This window comes from Dryobates pubescens, chromosome 2 (assembly GCF_014839835.1).
Source record: "Dryobates pubescens isolate bDryPub1 chromosome 2, bDryPub1.pri, whole genome shotgun sequence".
NCBI lineage: Eukaryota > Metazoa > Chordata > Aves > Piciformes > Picidae > Dryobates > Dryobates pubescens.
Window position 1 is genome coordinate 33,114,807 of NC_071613.1, and position 12,173 is coordinate 33,126,979.

Sequence of the window (12,173 nt, forward strand, 5' to 3'; positions counted from 1 at the left end):
CAAATTGCTTGGCTTCATAAAGTACTGGGAAGTGAAAAGGTAAGCACCTTCTGACTTATGAATTAGTACCAAGATAGGGAGTAGCCACATTAAGAATGATAAAAATGGGATGGAAAACTAGATCTGAGATTTTTTTGTTGTTGTTTTTATGAGTTCACTCACTGTTGCTTTAACCTAGAGATTTCTATTACATGATTGTTTAATAGGTGTGATCAATACCATCTGCTTCTCCTTTAAATGCTAATGAACACTTTGATACAACAGATGGGGACAGATAGTACATTGCAGATTAAAATTAGGCACAGCATTAAATTGCTTACAAACAGTAGAGGAATCCTGACAATCAACCACAGGCAGCTGATATAATCTTGAATTGCCACCACTGTCCACAGTATCTGCTGGGTAGGGCCTTGTTTCCAGGCTTGTACAACCACACCATAATCCTCATTACTGTGGAAGAGAAATGCACCCTTCCAAATTCTTGCAATTTTTTTCAAGGATTTGTGCAGGCCCAACTGTGAAACAAGATCTCGCTTCCTGAGATGCATATCCAGATTTTAAAACCAAGCATTTCTAGCAAATGCTTTCTGGTGTGGTTGCTGTCAGCTAGTATCCTCCAGCCCATGTGAAAAATGGAAGGATTCCCAGTCTACACAAAATCCCGGTCTCCCACTGAGCTGCGATGGAGAAACATCCCAGGGTGGGTTGTCCACATGCCCCAAATTAGTTGTCAGGTTCAGTAAACCAGGGCCAGAAGATGAGTTACTAATGGACTTTCAGCTAGTTTGAAGCCACAAGAATGCAGCATGCTTTGTTACCACAGAGCTTCATGTGCAGCCCCTTACTATTTTACCTGCTTTTAACTGTTGTCCGAGTAAAAGGTGCTTAAATGACACAGATTCAGTTCCTGACACATGGTATCAGTTGAGTCCTGCTCCATTGGTTTTGGTGGATCCTGTCCTGAACTCATGAAATGGGAGTCCCAGTTCATTCTGGTAGGTATTGGGAAATCCACCACGGGGCTCAGCCCTCACTAGTGCTGGTGGAAATCAGAGGGAAAAGAGCTACATATAGTCCCAGGAGTGGCCTTTGTGTGGAGCCAGGAATTTACATGCCCTTTTGAATATTCAGTGATGGGGCTATGGTGATAGGGGTCACTGAGGGGGTGATGTGCCAGCAGCTCCTCCAGCATCACTCACAATTGTATGCCAGCAGGCTCTGTTTGGCACAGACGGTATGTAGCACCTTGTTCAAAGGCTTCTCTAATTCACAGTTTTTTGGCTTTCAGAGGGTACCAAGTGTTGCTTTGGGTTCAGCTTCTTTTATCTGTTTCTTCTTTTTTTTTTTTTCCCCCTTCTTGCACCTTGGGAAACCCTAACTCTTTTCCCCCCTCTTTTTTTCCTTTTCTTCTTTTTTCTTTTTTTTTTAATTGTGTGAAATCAACTTGGAGTGAAAAGGCCAAGAACAAACTTTCTGATGACAAAGTGAGTCTACAGCTGTGTCTTTGTTCTCAGTGGAGCTAAAGACCACATTAATCAGAAACTTTGCTGACCTTGTCTTTATTACCTGAAGACTGAAAGACAAAAGCAACACAGTCTGACCACATTTAAAAACTCAATTAGAAAATGCCTGCTGCCCAGAGGTAAATATTATCATAGACCTCAGTGGGGTTAGATATAACTATGATAAAAGCAATGCCTTTTTCTCCCTCTATTTTTAGTTTTTCCCTCAAAAGAATAATGCCTGATTTTGTTTCTCCTTATTACAACAACTGTGTATGTGACAGACTGTGCTCAGTGGTGTCAAAGTAGCTGGTGTTGGAGCTTTTAGTAAAGACCAAGGTGAGAAATTCCTGATAGGGGCTGGCAAGCTGCAAGTGGTAAAAATATAACCTCTTCATATAGTCCTAGGAGAAGCTGACTGAGCACAGAGTGAGGAGACCCTGCTCAGAGCTCAACTTGGTGCCTGGAGACATACATGAGGTGAGGGGAGATTTAGCAGCCCAATTCCTTCCCTAAGGATGAAATGGAGAGCCTTCCCTATAGCACCCAGCTGTGCCATACTGGTTTTATCATTGAAACATTAAGCAGATCAGTGGCTATCAGGTCAGCTGAGAATACGAACAGCCAAACGAAGGGCAGAAAAACAAATTCAGTTTCTCGGCACTGTGACAGGAGGGGGAACAGGCAGCTCTCCCCTTCCACCAGCAGGCCTCAGTGGCCAACGAGGGACATGGCGTTCCGGCTTCAGGGTGGTGAATTAAATAGGAGCCTTAAATAGGAGCCGGCAGTATCTTCTCTAGGTTGAACGTTCAGTTAAATAGAGAGGCAGATTTCTCACTCAGAACGTCCTCCGGCCGCGCCAGCTGCCCTTGGGCCTCTCCTTCGCCAGCTTGCCCGTGACCTGCCTGTGAGGCTTCTTTGCGTGCTGCACCTTTATCCAGCCTCCCTCACTGACTCTGCTCTCCGCTTCACCCCTCCGAGGCTCACTCTCACCCTGCGGGGGCATGCCTGGGATGGCCTTGGGCTGGAGGGGGCTGCGGGTGTACCTGCGGTGCTGGGAGGCTGGGGTGCCCACTGGCGAGGAAGTCCTGCAGGATCTGCCTGAGTGCTGGGCGGGCACCGGAGAGCTGGTCCCGCTGCGCCGCCCATCCGAGGAGCTGCGGGAGTTCGCGCTGTGAGATGCATTTCTGCCTTTGCCAGCAGACCTGTCCCTCTCTGGAGGCGTGTCAGAAGCTGTGCTGGAAGTGCTGCTGCCTTTTGAGTTCATATGCAGATTCGAGAGGTTTCTCACCAAACTGTGAGAGAGGGGAGAGGAGTTTCTGGAGTGGCTGATTGACGTGAATTGGTAGGTGACGGGACCGCGCGTCCTCCTCACGGCAGCGGCATAGGTGTCCTGGCTGCGAAGGTAGGGCAGGTAGTGGGTGACAGTGGTTGGGCTGTGGGGGTGGCTGTGCTGGAGAGAAACAGCTTTTGCTATTTGGTTCATCCGCAGCGTCTCCATCCACTGGCTGTCGATACCTGGCAGAGAAATCAAAATGGAGTCAGATCTCTGTGAACTGATGGAAAACCACCCTCTGGTTTACCAAAGGTGTGAGTGAGGCTATGTACCAGAATTTCTCTCAGAAGAACCTCAGTGTAGCTCAAGCTAGTCTCACAGCAAATACTCCTAGGTTTGAGTACATTCAATGCTGTGGTTGAACACAACATTAGGCTTTTAAAATAGGAAGTGATACAAATATTATTGATGTCAGTGCAGATTATGTAGCTTAGACTAGAAGACACTTACTATATCATTCATTTAGCTGATCAGGTGGGCTCCCACTCCTGAGTGCCTTCCAGTGTATTAAATCCTTTGATGCTTTTGGTAGCCTTAGCAGATTTCTCCACAGCTTTCACTGCAAAGGAGCCTGGAGACCTCCAGAGCAGGTATGGAGTGGCACCCCAAGATGCTGGCACCACTGCAGCATCACCTTCCACCTGCATGTCTCCCAGCCAGCACAGTCATAGTCATGCCATTCGTAGCTGAGTGTGGAGAAAGAGGCAGTGCTACTTTATAGGTAGTGCAGGGACCAGGAATCCCTCTTAGCCAAGGCTACAGCTTTGACTGAAAACCCATGGGGAGCAGCTTAAATAGTTTTGCTGTAGAGGGATTTGAATGATTTGTCCTTAAAGACTGCTAATATCATTCCAACATGAAAGTATTACCCTGCCAGCCTGAAGCAGCATAAACACAACCAACCTGTGGGGTTTTGTGGGAGCTGGGTAGTGGCTCTATCCTAGCTAGGATTACTCCTCTTAAGATGTAATGGATGGTCTCTTACATTTTCCTTTCCCCAGACTTTGCTTGAATCCCGAGAGAGTAAAAATCACTTCAACTTAATGTCAAATATATCAAAAGGAAACTGTCTTTCCTGCCAAAGTGAGAGTGTGACATCACCACAGCAGATAGCTCTGGCTGCACTGCAAGATGAACCTCCTTTCACAGACAGGAGAATTGCCTCTTTGCTTTTTAACCTCCTTGAAAGTCATCGTTTCAAAAGAAACATGCATGCTGAAATATACTTGCTCAAGAGTATCAGCTCTGCTATTCCCCTGTGACCTCCTAACTGAGGCTGTGAATGTAAAACACAGATCTCATCAACCTGAAAGCAAAAGGCTCAGGACTTGAGTTTGGGTCTTCATTTGTTTTCAGTTCTCATGTGGGTATCCCATGCCCCTGTGGTACTAGTGCTGATGCTGTCCTGAACATGGGTGTGGGTGTGTGCTCCCTTCAACAGCTTCAGTCTGCTCCATCCCTGCTTCTTATAGCTAGCTGCAGTTTCCAGCCCAGGGACCAGTTGCCCAGCAGACAGCTCCCATATGTTCTGTGGGACCTCTTGTGAGCTGGAAGGTTCTCCCTCATATGGTCTCTGGACCACCAACTCTGTACCCTGAATTAAATGCTCTGTGTGGTAGGCCATAGAGGTAGTACCTTCACTGCTGGTTATTTTAACCTCAGACAGGTATTACCCTTACCTTTGTGTCTGGATTTGGTGGTGTTTTAAATCTGGGGTAGGTGGTCTGGTAAAGAAGACAGACAGAAGGTTTGCTAGCTGAGGCACAGCTTTCACGCTGGGTGTTAACCCACCTCCTCTGAACTGTGCCTATTCACTTGGGTGCTGACAATACGTGTAACTTCTCCAAGTGCCAGAGGGACAGACAAGCTCTCCCACCGCTCACTGCAGAAAAACGAAAGCTGCTCGGCTTACTGTGGCAGAGCCAACCTGTGAAGATATAACACCACACTTCGGTATAGCTGTATAGCTTATCACCCCAAAATTAGGGCAACCTCCATCAGCAGAGCTAAGCTACAGTGAAGATATATCTTTTAGGACATGCTCTAGGTCCCATCTGCATTACAAAAGATGGTTGTGTTGCAAAAGCATCACAGTTGTTTAGGAATGAGAACACCTGTTTTAGATGTCTGTAGTTAGTCTAAATCTAGCACCTCTCAACTCACAAGGCCATTCTGTATCTGCCAGTAGTACACAAAATCACAGAAGTTCACCCTCTGCTGGCTGGTATTTTGTTCCAGTTCCTGTGTTGCCCTTTAGCTGTCCCATCCCAAACATTTCTGCAGCTTTACTGTCAACTCAGTCAGAAAAACAGCTTTGGCTAACAAACACCATTACAAAAAGGAACAGCAGATCTTCTAGACAGACCTGTGCTAGTGTCAACTGATCTGAATGCGTTAGTTAGGAAACGAAGACTGCACTTTAGAGCCCACTGCATTATTAAATGTATCACTGAACAAGTCAAGCCCCAGAAGCTGTAACAAATTCTGTTCCAGAAATCTGATCATGATGAGTCAGGGATGCCTCAAACAGGCATGCTGATCTTCAGAAGAGTGCAGTGAAATTTCCACACTTCCTTACAGCAGAGTGGGATGTCAGGAGCACGTATGAAGTCCACCAGGCTGGCAGCATGTACCTGTCAAAACAGTGTGTCACCCATAGGGGACCTTTTGCCACCTTACATGCTTCTGAAGCTACAGCCTTGGTATGTGTCCCCCCTGTAAGAACAAGGGTAATCTGCACCCACACATCTCTTCCAAGAGGTACCCTGTATCCAAGCACATCTGTGCAAAGCTGCCTGTGTTCTGGGTGGCCAAAAGCAGGAGGAAAGAGCCGGCTGAAGCACTCCTGCCGAGTTTGGGATGCAGGGAGAGAAAGCCAGGATAAAAGCTGCTGAAAACACTGGCTCCCCAAATCCAAAAAATGGATGTGGAAAACTCTATTATTCCAAACAGACAGAGGGTAGAGATGTGTGAGATTGTCCTTTCCCAGCAGATGCCTTCCTGACATCCAACACATCTTTAACCCAGGCCTTACATGCTTTGTGTGAGCGCTATAATTCAGTCCAAATCCTTTTGCTATGCTGATACACTTGGCTCCACAAAGCTGAGCACTCTGTCATGGTGAAGAGGGGAAGATGTGGAGGAGAAGGGCAGATGTGCCAGCTCATCCTTCAGTCCAGTGTCAACAAGGAGATTTTGGAGAACAGCAGGCCTTCCATTGTGGAAGGGCTACCATGGACATGTACACATACACCAGTGCCAACAGAGAAGGGAAGAAGACTGGGCTATAGGTCGTTGGAGGAGATTGAAAGGTTGATTCAAAGCTGACGCAAGGAAAGAGATGAAAAAGCATCAGGATTTAAGCCTGCTTACTGCTGGAAGATAGGAAACATTTCAGGTTTTGGGGGAGAAAGGATCTGAGCTGTACGTTTGTTGTTGAAGATCTGTAGCTAATCACCATGGACTGCTTTCAGCATGCTGCTTTACTGACGATTGCTTTCATCAACAAAGTTTGCAGGTACTGACTTACTTGAGTTGGATCTGCTCCGTGAATTCCCCTCCGAGTTGGGGAGTGAGGTCTGGATTATGAGCTGTACTGTCTCGACCTCGTCCTGCACTTTCACCTTGCTCCAGCAGATAGCTTGGATATGCCTGGTGATTTTGGGAGCTCTAACATCACTCTGCTCAGGAAGGACACAACACACATAAGGACATAACACATTTGAGGACATAACAATACGCAACCCCCTGTGAAGGAAGTTCCACTAATGCCAGGGCTGCAGCAGTGTTTGCAATATAGAGCCTGTTTTGCAAAACCACTTAGCCAGTTCTCAAGTATTTTTAGACTCTGGATAATTTTGGCTGGTATTTTGTGATTATGCTAAAAATGTGGTAGTGAATAACTGTTTCAGTTCATGCACCAAGTGGTGGAAAGATCTACAAACACAAAATACATTTTACTAGTTCTATAAATGTGAGTGTCAAACGGGCAGCGCTTTCTGCTAAAAGAGGTAGGACTAAACAGGTGTCTTTGCAGGGGCCACCTTCCACAAAACTTCTCTGGAATATCAACCTCTTCAATTTGCTGTTAAGTTCCTATACTGTTCTTCACTTCTGAGACAAGCAAGCAAGGTCCCAGATTTATTTCCCTGTCTTTCCATCACTACTTGAATACGTGCTCCAGACAGAGCTAGAACCTCAATTATTAGCCTCTTTGTGATGCACAGCATGGGTCTTTTTTACAAAAACACTGTTGTAAGTAAGTGCAAGCTCTTTTTGTAAAGGGTAATTTATATCACATTCAATTATCTTCTAAGCTTTATTTTATCTTGTTTTACTCTTGACTTTTCATTCTATTTCTTCTTGTTGTTTCACTGCTCTCCTAATTAGCACTTCATTGAAAAACTAAGAAACAGTCTCTTCAAGTAATGTAAACAAGACTGACCATTACACTTCAAGTAAGAGGAGTTTTTGTCCTTGAGAAAATAGCTGTCCCAGGCAGCTGTCTGAAGACACTTTCTCTGTAAACCTCATTCAGCTTTTGCTCTAAACTTTAGATTTTACAATGAATTATAGGCTGCTGAGACTTGATTATAGGATATAACAAAGCCAAAGGATGCTATTTCTACACCTCCCATGTAGGTTTTATCTTGGATAAACCAATTTTTTCATTTGAGCTTACCTCATATGTAACAACACATTCTACAGACTGATGTTCTTCTATCCCCACAATCCATTTCTCCATTACAAATGGTGGCTGAAAAAAACACATGTTGGGAGTTTTATAAGGTACTCTTCATCTCCTGATTTGTTTCTGAAACACCTAATTTTCAACATTTGCCTTTTTTCATCCATTTCCATACTGTCAGTATCAATACTTTTCTTAAAATCTTATGAGATGAAGCAATCTATTTTTTGAATTATTTACTTCCTTGTTTACAAAAGGAAACAGAAGAGAAAGTTCTATAAATGACAGTAAGTGACAACATGGAACATTTTCGTGGGGCATAAATCTTTTCCTTTTTTGTACATGTACAAGGTGTTTTTCTGCTAGACTTACAAAGGCCAGCAAGCACAAACACCCACAGATTCATGGGGATATTCCCTGATACACATAAAAATGATCAAGTATGTGAAAAGTGAATGCTGTTGTATCTAGCTATTAGGCTTATTTAGCTTTCAACCTTTTCTTTTTTGTTTTCAAGTGAAACAAAAAAAAAAAAAGGCCAAGATGAAAATTAAACAGAACACTGTTCTGCAACAAAATAATAAGAATTAGGAAAAAAAATAAATCACAAGTATTGGCATGAATTAAATATGAGAATCCTTTTTGGTGAATACTTGTAAATACTCCTATTTTCATTACTCCTATTCTGACTGTTGAGGATCTAATTTTCAGCTTTTCCTTTAGCAAAAAAAAAAACCCAACCAAATGTTCTCCTAAAATTTTACCCCCAAATTTTACAGTTTAAAGCACTGAGGACTTTGGAGTTTTTTATCAGTGCACATTAAAGCAGCATTCTAATTGGTGCCCAAGCTGTGCATTTTTTTAATGCAGAAATTATTTTTGTTAGTGGTTATCCAACGGAAGCTATTAATAAAACCAAATTAAAATGACGGCAAATTGAATAAAGCCAAATTAAAGTAACCGCAAACAGAAAATGCCCTCTGCATTAACAAAGCTTTCCGAGGCTTATGGTAAAAGCTGTCTAAATGCTGGCCTGTAGCTATTTACAGGCAGGCTCTAAAATAAGGTAAAATGCCCAGTGATACTGAATTGCAGATGTTCAGTGCTGTGCCGTCTGATGATGAGTTTCAGTCTCTGCAACCCATCCTTGGATGAAAGAGGGAGTTTTAGAACCACATAAAAGTTCTCAAATCATGTCAAAAAAAAAAAAAAAAAAAAAGGAAAAAGAAAAAAGAAAAGAGAGAAGGAAAAAAAGACCCAGACAAATCACATGAAGTTTCAAACTGGAAATTTAAATCACTTTTTTCTCTTGTAAAGGAAAGCAATTTTTTTGAATATTCTTTTCTTTACAAGAGGTAATAAATTCAGAGGATATAACACGGAATTAAAACATGAAAATATAAATTAGTTCCTTCTCTTATTTTTCTACTGTTAACACTATTGTCAGCTTAAAAGAGAACCAAAATACCTCCTATTATGATACAAATCTGTTTAAAATGTGCATTTTATTTAAAAGCTGTCAAGAGACTGAGCTTCCGCAAGCACAAAAGTCGACTGCTGTGGTATTTTAATGTCTTTGTTTGAGATCTGTGAATTTGTGAAAGCTTTAAGGCTGTAAATACCTTTGTCATCTTTAAAATCTCTACATCAGGTAGGTTAGTGTTGAATGTCACATCTTTTATATAGGTTATTGCAATTTCATCCCCGTCCATCTCCATGTACATTTTCCATTTACAATCCTATGAATAGTAAAAAAAGAATGCTGGATTGTTAGAATACAAATAAGCACACACCCCCCCCCCCGCCAAATGAAACAAAACTAAAACCTAAAACTACCCAAAACCTAATCCTCAATATATGGGGGAAAAAGATAATCCAACAAGAAAGATAAGAAACATTTATGCATTTTAGGATATGCACATTTTCCAGTAAAAGTGGTGATAATGCAAAGCTCTTGGGTTCTCTTGCTTGCTTTCCTCTCAGCTCACCCCAAGACACAGTCACCACATTGACAGGTCTGGATGTCTTCAGAGATGTGGATCTCTGAAAGTCCCCAGGAGGGCAGACAGCCCATTCCAGTGGGTGGCATGGGAGCTCTGCACACCCACCTGGTGGTGGAGGCAGAGGCCAGTGGTGGAAGCTGTCACTCAGGGTCACAGCCAGTGCTGGCAGCCAGCCCCAAGGACATCTTCCCAATAATCATGGGAATAAATGACCAGAGGGTCAGTGAAACACCATTAAGACAGTCACTCAAATAATGGGCAAGAGGATGAGCTGATTATTACAGTTTGATTATTTCAGATACTGAGTGCCCAGTGAGGCACTGAGCATCCTCAGCTTCTGCTCACCTCCAATTGCACTATTAATTACAAGCAAGCTCAGCTTAGAAAATAATTGCAGTGAGTTTAATAAATGAAAGCAATGAAAGGTATCCTTAAATAATCCCGTAAGATGAACATAGGGCCAATATCCAACACTTTGCACAGGTATGAGGCTGCAGAAGCTGATGGCTCTGGCAGCATCCCACAGGTCATCCTGCACAGGCTGAGGTGGTTCATGTCTGTGGCTAGGGAGGCTCCCACTAGGCACCAGAGCCAATGTTTGCTGGTGTGCCCAGCAGGTGCTCTGGGGATTAGATACTGTCTGGTGCACTGAGCTCCTTCAAAAATCAGTCCCCTAAGGGACAAGGGGGCTGCAGTGAAGCAGAGTGTCTCCATCTCCATACAGGGAGGAGGAGATCTGCCCTTCAGAGACAGGAGCTCCTCCAGACTTCCTAGGGGTGCAGGAGAGTCTGTGTTCATTGCACACCTCTCTCTGAGCTAGTGTGGTCTCACATTCTCCTCCATTCTGCTAAGAAAAGTCAAAAGCTTTCAGTGGGGACACAGATGGCCTCTATGGGCCACAGGCTTGCTAAGCAGTTATTTGCACACACAAACGTAGGGCAGCATATGAAGTATCCATTCGCACAGGCTAGTATCTGTCTGCACATGCGTGTCTCATAAATGTAACATAACAGCTCAGCCTCAGAAGTCTCAAAGCTTTCAATCAGGAATTCAATTGGCAATTCCAAGATAAAAGAAAATGGGAATATATTCACTTCTAAACAGCAACAACAAATTATGCTTATGAGCGCATTTTGCCCTGTGTGTCCATCTGTCCCCACTGAAAGCTTCTGTGTTTTATGAGCAGAGTGGACATAAGAATTGTTTTTTGCATGGCTCTGGCGTGCATTTGAGCGATGGGAATGATGGTCCAGCAGTCAAGGGCACTGCGCTGAGACTTGGAGGCACTGAGTTCAGGTTCCCGTTCTGTCACTGGCTTCCTGTGCAACCTGATAAGGCACCAAAGTCACCCTGTGTATGCTTCCTAATCATGAACTGTATCCCTTTGCAGGTTCTTTTTCTGTTGTGAGCTAATACAGATTCATGCCTTTCTCCTCCCAGAGAAGAGATGCACCAGCCCCAGTATCAGCTGAGAACCATATGTGCTATGTGACTGAGCAGCAACAGTGAAGCCACAGACTTAACTTAGTGGTCTTTGACTCCTCTTTGTCTCCCAAAGTGTGCTCCTGTCCCTGCCCACACTGTTGTTGTTGCTGGACATTTTTGCAGGACTTCCTAAATTCATGCTACCTGAATTCCCTATTGCAATCAAACCCAAGAGTAGAGACAAGGTGCTCACTGACATATTTATAACTTTTACAAAAACACCCTAGCCAAGGAACGAAAACAACATTGACATAAAATACTATCCTCCAGTTAATTCAGCACATCTCCTGCTGTGAGACCACTGCCAAGCACTCAAGAGCTAGAGCTGCACCTCATGCCAGGGTTCCTGTGCCTTCACAACTCAGGTTTTTGTGCTGTTCGCTCACATCTCCCTACAGACCAGATCTGACAAATTTGAACTCATTTTAATAAAAAAACATAAATCAAATGACTGTTTCTAAAGCAAAGGCTTACAAGCTGTGCAAATCCAGGGTCTGCCTGGCAGTGGGCACCTGCCAATAATGCCCGGCCCCTTGTCAGATCCACCGCGTACGCAGGAGCCCTCTCCGTGCAGTAACGAATCAGGCTGCCCCACGCAGCTGTGGATGCTGAGCCCTGCACAAACACCGCCTTCCTCCGCTCTGAACTGCAGCTTCAGAGAAAGAAAGACGCTCTCCCGCCCTTCAAATCCAGCCCAAAAACCTTCGGTCCTCCTTGGAGTCCTCTCCAGCCACACCACACAGATACCAGAAGGGCAAATTACCACACTTCTCTGGTCACTCAAAGATACGTGTCTCATTTTCTCTGGAAAGGTTTTAATTTTGCATTATTGTAAAATCGTCAGTGGGAAGGAGAAAGACAAGGAAATAGAGAGAGGAAAGAAAGGGAAGGAGAGGCTGGGAGGAAAAAAAAAAGATAGAAAAGGCAGAAAGGAAGAGAAAAGGAAGGAGAAAAGACAGGAGCTGGGTCACTTCTGAATCAAGGCACTTGGGAAATGTCCAAGATAAATAGGTGGCTACTAACTTGGTAACTATTTTGTTGAGCCACACAGTAAATAATGCCAGATTTGTGTGCTGCAGAAAGGGACTTATTTCCCTGTTTTCCAATTGACTTCTAGGTTCTTACTTTGCAGTGAAATAGGAGAGAGATGCTCATCCACT

The 12,173-nt window shown here is 43.9% G+C and overlaps 1 protein-coding gene across 7 annotated transcripts in view; it reads right to left on the minus strand.

Annotated features, from left to right (window-relative positions):
- Positions 1 to 1,467: 1,467 nt before the first annotated feature.
- The window catches only part of MAP3K20 (mitogen-activated protein kinase kinase kinase 20), an 87,382-nt gene continuing 76,676 nt past the window's right edge, over positions 1,468 to 12,173 (minus strand). For 2 of the 7 annotated variants that reach the window (XM_054174408.1, XM_054174395.1), the window contains exons 17-20: positions 9,148 to 9,264; positions 7,520 to 7,594; positions 6,368 to 6,518; positions 1,468 to 3,020 (exon numbers count right to left, since the gene is read on the minus strand). In XM_054174408.1, coding sequence (XP_054030383.1) covers positions 2,341 to 3,020; positions 6,368 to 6,518; positions 7,520 to 7,594; positions 9,148 to 9,264 — 1,023 coding nt within the window. In that variant the 3' untranslated portion in view covers positions 1,468 to 2,340. Of the gene's footprint in view, positions 3,021 to 3,263; positions 3,525 to 4,517; positions 4,766 to 6,367; positions 6,519 to 7,519; positions 7,595 to 9,147; positions 9,265 to 12,173 lie in introns of those variants that run through there. The other 5 variants (XR_008462932.1, XM_054174419.1, XR_008462931.1 and 2 more) reach the window with 5 other exon arrangements.